Source organism: Vombatus ursinus, unplaced genomic scaffold, assembly GCF_900497805.2.
Source record: "Vombatus ursinus unplaced genomic scaffold, bare-nosed wombat genome assembly UNPS02014791.1, whole genome shotgun sequence".
In the NCBI taxonomy this organism is placed as follows: Eukaryota; Metazoa; Chordata; class Mammalia; order Diprotodontia; family Vombatidae; genus Vombatus; species Vombatus ursinus.
This window is the reverse complement of record NW_020954569.1, coordinates 76,217,245-76,226,963: the sequence shown is the minus strand read 5'-3', so window position 1 is coordinate 76,226,963 and position 9,719 is coordinate 76,217,245. Positions and strand designations below refer to the sequence as shown.

Genomic DNA, 9,719 nt, shown 5'->3' with positions numbered 1-9,719 from the left:
TGACTCGCCCGCCTCCGAATCAGGACTAACAGTAAAGCGCAAAGAACACCTGACACGGTACCCTGCACCTGCGCAGCTCAACATCCGGTAAGCTGGGAGTTTGAGGGCAAGGACGTAACTAGTTCAGGTAGAGAAAGGCGCTTCCCTTTCTGGACCGGAATCCGAGGGCGGCGCGGAAATGACGCACCGAGAGCGGCGCGTATTCCCGCGACGGGCGGCAGGTCGCGCCTACCCGAGCGCGGGGACGAGAGGGGAGGAGGGGCGAGGAGAGGCGGAGTGAAGTCTTCTGTCCCGCGCAGTGGCTGCTGGGTGCTCCCACGCTTTCTTTCCCTCGCCTCTCCCCGCCCCCCGCCCCCTCTCTCCGCCTCCCCCACCCCGTACCCCCAGCCCTCCGCCCCGGCCGACGGCCCCGCTCCATCCCTGGCGTGACTCGGCACGTAGGGCGCTGTGAAGAGAACCCGCCGCGGCGTTAGCGCGTCTCCGTCTCCGCTTTCCCGGGCGTCCTCCTGGAAGCCGGTGGTTCCGCGGCCTCGGCTCCCTGCAGGCCCCTCCCGCGACCATGGTGGGAGTGAAGGTGGTCGGGGCCGACCCGGATTTCCAGCCGGAGCTGAGCGGCGCGGGCTCCAGACTCGCCGTGGTCAAGTTCACCATGAGAGGGTGAGGCCGCGGCCCCACTCGCGGGCCTCGGGCCTCCCGCTAGGCCTCAGGCCCTTCACCCCCGCCCCGGGGCCGTGAGTGCTCACCCCGGGGCCGAGACTGTCGGTGCCTGGCCCCGGCGGGCCACCTGCTCCGCGGGGCCAGGCCGGCTGTCAGCCGGGGCTGCCCTGCGCCCGAGGCCGCGCTCCCCGGGCGTGCCCGGCTCTCCTCCCGCTCCCCTTCGCCCGGCCTGGGGTAGCCGCGTAGTCGCTCTCAGGCGGGCAAGGCCCTCGCGGTTTAGGTCCGGGCTTGGGTCCAGCGGTCTCTAAACTTGGTTTTTAAATATGTATTTTGCATTATATTATAATTATAATTTACAATTTATACAATTTACAATATACAATTTACAATATTATAATTATAATTACAATTATAATATGCATTATAATTGACCCCCTTTGTAATATTTGAAAACATCCTAGGAAGGAATTCATAGACTTCAGTAAACTCTCAGAAGGGTCCATGACCCACAAAAAAAAAAAAAAGATTCTGGGTATTTGGGAGTTTACTTGATGATATATTTTATTTATGAACATTTTTTGAAACATCCCGGGAAGGGATTTACAGACTTCACCAAACTCTCAAAAGAGTCTGAGGCACAAACAACAACAACAACAACAACAAAAGATTCAGGGCAGTTAGGAGTATCCTTGGTGGTTTATTTTATTTATCGACCTTGTGTGCTTGATTTATCATAAATTTTACCAAGTTGTGTGTGTGTTCGCATACTGTAAAATCGGTATATATAGTGTTGATCTTTTTTTCTACGCTCCTGAATAGCCCTAGTTTTTGAATATCTGCTCCGAAGGTATAGCTACCTAAGGAAAAGTAAAGTAGTGGTGTAATTGTTTCATTAGGGTTGAAACTAGTGAACCCTGGGGTATTAGGAGATTTAGATCTTATTGCATAAGATTCAAATTCTAGCATAAAGTATTTGTATTTCTAAGAGGACTGATTTTTCAGAACCTGTAGCTAAAACAGGAGTAGGAATGGAGGATCTTTAACAAGGAAGCTCTTTTTTAGGGAATAAGGATATTACTTTAATCAAAGAATTTGTTGTTTTTTCTTCACCTCATGTCAAGTTATTTGTTCTCTGAATTGTTTAATGTAGATTTAGTGACTTTTTACACACATAAATATACTAAATGGACTGACTATATCTTTTAGGTCCCTTCTGGCTCTAAATCCATGATTCTGTATAACAAATACCATCAGTTGGAAGGTTTTCTAGCAAAATTGACTGAAGTAAACTTTATATTAAACACCTTTCCCATTCAATTCTGTTAAAACAGGAAATAGATTTCAAGTGGTAGTGCCTCTTGGAGGGGAGATAGCTTTTGAAGGAAGGTGGGGGATGAGTGAAGTTGAAGTAGAGCCTTCTGCCCCCTACAGCTGGGTGGCAGAGCTGGCAGCAAACTATAAATTGTGTCAAGTTGGCTGAGGTGAAATTTTATCCTTAAAGCATTAATAAAGCAAGAATTGAATTTCATACACATTACTTCAAGAACAGTAGCCACAGCATGTGGTAACTGAGTTTTCCCCCAACGTACTTCATCAGGTTTCTTGCAGTATTCCATAAAACTGAAATTCTAGGATGTAGTACCTGCATATTTAAGAGAACTGGTTTTTTTAACCTTTGGCCAAAACAGAAGTAAGAGTGTTATTTTTTAAAAAGGACCTAATTTTTTGTTTCGTGGATACACTAAGTTCTTTCCCAGTTCATGAGGAGAATACAGTGGAAAGTGTGCTGACTCTAGAAGAAGAGGACCTTGGTTCAAATCCTGTCTCTGTCACTATGAGACTTTGGGGGAAGTCATTTAATCTCCTGGTTCCCCAGTTTCCTAATCTTTAAAATGAGAGAGTTGGGCCCCATGGTCTCCAAGCAGAGGCTCTTAAACTCTGATGTCTTTGGACTTGTTTCATAAAAAAAATATTTTGACAACTATTTATGGGATTTTAACCTAAAAATTCCCGCTGTAAATCTGTGATTCTTCTTCATTTTTGCCCAGTAAGGGGAAAGGGAAATGATAGGTGGTCAGTAAATGCTTTTTGATTACAGAAAATATTCTTCTACTTGGAGAATATTCAATAGGAATCTTGGGCCATAAGGTTTTGAAATGCATCCAGTAGAATATAGGCACTTTAAAGGAAGAAACTTTTTTTTAAAAATGTATCTGTATTCTCAGCATTGCACAATGCTTGTACCCATAGGCAGTTAAATTGTTTAAATTGAATATTGTCTATATTGACTATTTATTTCAATAGCATTATTCAATGTCCTTTACTGCCTTGTTTACTTTGGTGCATGGGATAATTTGGATTTTTTCTGAAAACTCAGATTAAAGACAAATTTGATAATTTAGTGATATTTTTAGTTAAGAAATCTACTTAGTAGGAAGTCCTTGATGATATTCATAAACATCATTAGAGATAATTGTTTGAATTCTTTTAATATAGAATCACAAAATCTCAGATTTGGAGGTTTTGTGATTCTGTGTTAAAAGCTTTCAAACTTTTAACAGCCATCTGGTCCAACCTATCACTTTGCAATAGTAAAAATCCCTCTTCCTCTTCTCCAACAATTCAACCTTCACTTAAAATGAGGGGAAACTGATGTCCTCTTGCAACAACTCATTTTACATTTAGATAGTATTAGTACTAAGTATTAGTTATTCCATATATAGAAACCTGCCTCTGCAACTTTCACCTGTCATTCCTATTGTTGCCCTGTGGGACCAAGCAGAAAAGTTCACCTCAGCAATTCAGTAATCATTAAAGTTTACTATGAGGCTACAAAGGCGAAAAGGAAGCAGTCTCTGCCTTCAAGGATCTTACATTCCACAGGTAGAATGTCCAGTATTTACAAAACTTGTTTGGAGGTAGAGTGAAGGAGAGCACAGAATAACTGGGAGAATCAGGAAATCTGGAGATGGCCTTAAAACTGAACCTTGAAGGGATTCTAAAAGGTAGAGATGAGGGAGAGCATTCGAGGTCCGGGTAATTGCTTGGAAAGAGGCTCAGAGGCAGCAGATATTGAGTTTGACTAGAGAAGTCAAACTCAAGGCTGAGGGCACACACTGCAAAACTCCCAAGTATAGGCAGACCCTGATTAAAATGTAATTAGGAAATGTTTAACAAAAGAAAAATACAGTTCAACATAGATAGTGTTAACTCAGGGTTTTCTAAGTCAGCATGCAGCGCCAGGAATCCCTTTCTGTTTGAGTGTGACACTGCAGATAATTCCCCTTGTTGATCCTTCCACTTCTTGCCTATTACTAAGGCAATCTGAGAAAATATTAGCTGTTCATCCTTTGGCTGAGGGCTCACTAGTCTGTATAATTGAAGTTCCTCGTCACTACATTAAAATTAAGGAGCAATTATTAAGCACCAGACAGTGCTATGATGCTGGGGATTATAAATTCAAAGAATAAAAACTTCCTTTCTGAAAAAAGCTTACATTCTGTCATAAAGTCAAAGTAGTGAGTTGAGGGCCCTAGCATTAGGGGGAATTAGGAAAGGCTTCATGTAAGTGGTGATATTTCACTTTCATTTCAGGAAGAGGGGTATTCTGTGAGGCATAGGTGGGGGTGGGAGTGCATGTCAGGTATAAGAGATAGTCAGTGCAAAGGCATGGAAATGAGATGCAGTGTCGTGTGTGATGGACAGAGAAAGCCAGTTTGGCTAGACCGCAGAGTGTAGTGAGAGAAGAATATAATGAGGCTGGAAGGATAGGTTGAGACCAAATGGTGAAGTGCTTGAAAAGCCAAACAGGAGTTAAGATTTGATTCTTAGAGGCAATAGGGAACTACTAGATTTTATTGAGTACAAGAGTAACATGATTAGAGTTAAATTTAAGGAAAATCACTTTGGCAGAGACCAATTAGGCTATTGAAAAACTGAGGTGGGAGGTAATGAGAACCTGAGCTAAGGTGGTAGCTCTGAGTAGAGGAGGTGTCAGAATTGAGAGATGAAGTAGATGTAGTTTAAGCAAAGTTTGTCAACCGATTGTATTAAGTTGTTGTTGAGTCTTTTCAGTTGTGTCCCACTCTTTGTGACCCCATTTGGAGTTTTCTTGGCAAAGATACTTGAGTGGTTTGCCATTTCCTTCTCCAAATTATTTTGTAGATGAGACACTGAGGCAAACAAGGTTAAGTGACTTGCCCTTTGTCTGAGGCCAGGTATGAGCTCAGTTCTGCTTCGCACTCTATCCACTTTGCCACCTAGCTGCCCTGACTTAAGAGGGGTGAGGAAAAGTGAGGAATCAAAGATAGAGCTTGGAAGAATGATGATGCCCTCTATAGAAACAGGGAAATGTAGAAGGGGGTGGGTTAGGAAGAACAGCATTGACAAAATAGCCACTTGTTACTTCAGTCTTAAGTTTCTTCCCTAAATCTTCATAATCTTTAATCATCTAGAGTCTTTTTGGTGCTATTATTTATGCCCATGTGTTGTATCCAATGACTCTCCAGAAGTAGGGCGTAGTCATCAACTTTAACAAGTCTTTGGAGATCTTCTGCCACGTTCTAGAAAAAAAGCTCTAGGAAAATAGCGGGCCCCTTTATTTTCGGACTGACAAAAAAAAGTGCCTTGGTAATCTTCGGCAAGGCCTTACTATCCATCCTTTGTCTCTTCTGACTCGTAGATTTCTCACCTAGCAGTGCTTCTGTATCTATGTCATCAGTTCTTTGGAAGGCAAGCATCTGCTTCCTCATCTGTGGATAGAATCTCATCTGTTGGTTAGCTCTAAGTGTTCACTGGTCTATCCCTTTTTTGGTGTTAGTCACAGTCTTTAAATCTTCTGAAAGAGATTGAGTCCCTACTTTGTCTTTAGATCTTTTTTACATCAAAGTACTCCTGACCCCCCCCCTTCCTTTTTCTAACACATGTTTATAATGTGTTATTTTTGTTTCTTTAAAAAAAAATTAAGATTTCCTTTCCTTCACAATTCACATTTGGGTCTTTAGTCTGGGAAAGGCACGTTGGATAGATACTGTTGCCTCCTCTTTACTCCTGTGCCATAAGGGGCTCTTTGAATAACCCTGTTTCTGTGATCTGGAAAAGTTGAAAGGAGAAAAAAAAAATGAAAGGCAGAAAGGACGGGGAATATATGTTGACTTATCTTTTCCACTTACCCTTGTTAGGGTACTTCCTGTTCATCCTTTAACTCTTTTATTGGGCAAGAATAAAGCATGAGAAATTCTTGATTAGAGAATCTTCTAATAGTGATGAAATGCCAGTTCAAAGCATGAAAAAGTTGGTTTATCTGTGAGAGTGCCTATATATGAAAAACAGCTTGAATCCTTCCCTCCCTGCCACCAGCATTTTGTTAGGAATGAGTGAAATTCTGTTTCATTTCTGGAGTAGAATGTTTCGTACAAATGAAAATCCAGTTAAAAAGTGAATCCTGCTTGAATAGGAGTAACAGTTATTAGAGCTTTCTAAAGTTATGATTTTCAACAATTTTGAAGGCTCCTAGTTTAAGATGGTAGTTAATTCTACTAAAAGATACCTTATGTTGTTTTTATTTATATTTGTTTTTTTTTCAATTAACAAAAATCTATTTTCCCTCCTTGCTCCCATATCCCCTTATAAGAAAAGAGGGGGAAAACCCTTCTGACAAGTATATACATATATATATACACATATACATGTACATACATGTATATGTACATATATATATGTATATATCCCACGTTGTCCATGTCCAAAAAATTCCTCAGTCTGTATGTACCCTGAGTCCATCACCTTTCTGTTAGGAAGTGAGTAGCATGCTTCATTATGAATCTTCTGAAATCATGGCTAGTTACTGGGTGATCAAAGTTCTTCAGTCTTTTTTAAAGTTGTTATTGTATAAACTGTTCTTCTGGTTCTGCCCCTTAACTCTGCATCAGATTATATAGTTTCTCTGAAACCATCCTGTTCATTATTTCTTAGAGTACAGTGGTTTTCCTTTACATATATTTAGGTTAAAAATTTTTTTCTTTAATTTAACCTAAATTAACAGAAAACCTTTGCTTTGAGGACTTTCAGTTGGAATAAGAATGAATTTTTCTTTTAAGTATTCTGATTTATAAAAATCAATGAAGTAGAAGTTGGCTAAGCATTGTATAGGGGATAAAAAGACCAAAGATGAGAGAGGCCTTGGTTGTAAGGATCTTTGAGTTTAAGTTCTGGCTGTGCCTCAGTTTGCTGTGGAACATTAGCAAATCACTTGACTTTAATTTCCTGTTCTGTAAAATGTGAGTAATCCTCATTAGGGGATCAAAGAGAGTAGGATAAAATTTTAAAACCTCATCAACTTAAAGTCTGTGTAAACATAAGCTATTGTTATTATCTCTATGCTTTTGAGATACTGATAAACTATTTCTTTTCCTTTCCTTTTATTTTTGTACTGAATCTGTGATTGCATAGACACAGAACTCTCAATGAGGTATTGTCTTTTCCCCAGTTACAGTCTTAGCTGTGTGAGATTAAGGGACTTACCCAGGGTCAGGGGTGGGCTTGAGTATAGTTGCTTATTCTCTGTTCACTTGTGCAAGCCACTGCCAGGGCCTCAGTTTCTTCATCAGATCTTTGTAATTTCGACTTGGCTCTCTACACCAACCTCTATCTATCTGGCACTCTGTGATTCAGTGTCTCTCTGTTTCTGTCTTTCTGTCTTTGTCTCTATCTCTCTATTTCTCTCTGCATTTCTGGCTCTGTGTGTCTCTCTCTATATCACACACACACACACACACACAAACACACACACACACAAACACAAACACACCCCTCCCCTAGGCTAGTTGTAGTAATATACTTTTTTGTTATTCCTTTTCTTTATACCTGTTATTTCGTTTGGTTTAGGGAGCAGCCTAGTTCTCCTCCTACTAATGTAGAATATTTGATAATCTGTTAAGTGATAGTGTAAAAGAGTTGTCTGGGATACTGAGAGGTTAAATGATTTACTCAGGCTCACAGAGCCATTAACTGTCTCTAAGAATATTCAAGTTCTAGAGGCGGTGCTGACCTGTATTGGGAGCAGGCATTTCCCATACTCATAATCACAGCCCCAGTCCTTATCCCTATGAAAATGTAAATTTTGATTCTTCTCAGATTGTGATATTCCATGATTTGTCCCTCTAAAGCATCAACTGGAGTAAATTAGTATAAAAAAAGATGGACCTTTTTTTTTAAAATATTTATTTATTTTTAGATTTCAACATTTCACTTTTATAAGCTTTTGAGTTTTTGAGTTTTAAATTTTCTCCCCTACCTTCCTCTCCTGCCTCCCCCAGATGGCATGCAATGTAATACAGGCCATACATGTACAGTCATATTAAACATATATCCATATTAGTCATGTTGTAAAGAAGAATTAGAACCAAAGGGAAAAACCATGAGAAAGAAAAAACCAAAAGGAAATAAGGAAAAATAGTATGCTTTGCTATACATTCAAACTCCATAGTTCTTTTTCTGGATGTGGATAGCACTTTCCGTCATGAGTCTTTTAGGAATTATCTTAGATCATTGCATTGCTGAGAAGAGCCAAGTCCATCAAAGTTGGTCATCACACAGTGTTGCTGTTACTGTGTACAATATTTTCCTTGTTCTGCTTAATTCCCTCAACATCAGTTCATGCAAGTGTTTCCAGGTTTTTCTGAAGTCTTCCTGCTCATCATTTCTTATGGAACAGTAGTATTCCATTACAGTCATATACCACAACTTGTTCAACCATTTCCCAGTTAATGGGCATCCACACAGTTTCCAGTTCTTGGCCACCACAAAAGATCTTCTATAAATATTTTTGTACATGTAGGTCCTTTACCTATTTTTATAATCTCTTTGGGATGCAGCTCTAGTAGTAGTATTGCTACATCAAAGGATATGCACAGTTTTATAGCCCTAAATTTCTCTCCAGAATGATTGGATCAGTTCACAACTTCACCAGCAATGCATTAGTGTTCCAATTTTCCCACATCTTCAACATTTGTCATGTTAGCCAAACTGATAGGTGTGATGTGGTACCTCAGAATTGTTTTAATTTGCATTTCTCTAATCAGTAGTGATTTAGAACATTTTTTCATAAGACTATACTATAGATAGCTTTAATTTCTCCCTCTGAAAACTGTCTATTCATATCCTTTGACCATTTAAAAGATGGAATTTTAGAACAGAAAGTATTTGTGTTGGGTAATTTCCAGCTACACTAGATCAGTTTGCTATAGGATGTCTTCTGGACTCAGTGCATTTTCACTGGTCTCCTCACCTCTGCCTTTGGGTTTACCTAACCTTTAAGACTTAGCTGAAACCCGACTGTACAAGGGAGACCTTTTCCTATTCCCCTACCCCTTTGCCCCCATTCTCTCCCCCAGTGCCTTCTCTCTGAGATTACCTTTCATTTACACAGTATATACCTTATATATGCATAGTTATTTACATGTTGTCTGCCCTATTAGAGTATGAACTTCTTAGGACTATGTTTTTTTCCATATTGGGGATAAAGTGATAAATGATCTTAAGGAAATGAACATACAGTTCTCAAAGATACTCAGGCTATATGTAGTCATATGAAATCTACTCCAAATATCTATTAATTAGAAAATTGTAAATTATTCTTGTTTTACCTCATATTCATCAGAAGGGCAAAGATGGCATTTAAGAAAAATGATAAATGTTGGAAGAGCTGTGAGAAAATAGGCATGTCATTGCACTGTTGTTGGATCTGTGTGTGGGTACAACCATTCTGAGAAACAAGTTGGAATTATACACAAAAGTTACTAAACTGTGTGCCTTTTGATCCAGCTATATCACTGCTACTGAGGAAATCAAAGAAAGAGGAAAAGGATCTTTAAAACTGGAGGATGTATAGTCATTGAGGCATTCGTATGTTAATGTGATGGAATACTATTTATTATGCTATAACAAATGAGGAAATAGATGATTTCAAGGAGATACGGAAAGACTTAAAGGAAATGCTGTACAGTGAAGTAAGCAGAACCAGAAGAACAATTTATACTGTGACATCAGATTATAAGATAAAA

General features: G+C 39.8%; 1 protein-coding gene across 1 annotated transcript in view; it reads left to right on the top strand.

Annotated features, from left to right (window-relative positions):
* Window positions 1-436: 436 nt before the first annotated feature.
* Window positions 437-9,719, top strand: part of TXNL1 (thioredoxin like 1) — a 45,940-nt gene continuing 36,657 nt past the window's right edge. Inside the window, exon 1 of the mRNA XM_027869070.1 lies at window positions 437-657. Within this exon, the coding sequence (XP_027724871.1) occupies window positions 560-657 (98 nt within the window). The 5' untranslated portion in view covers window positions 437-559. The remainder of the gene's footprint in view (window positions 658-9,719) is intronic.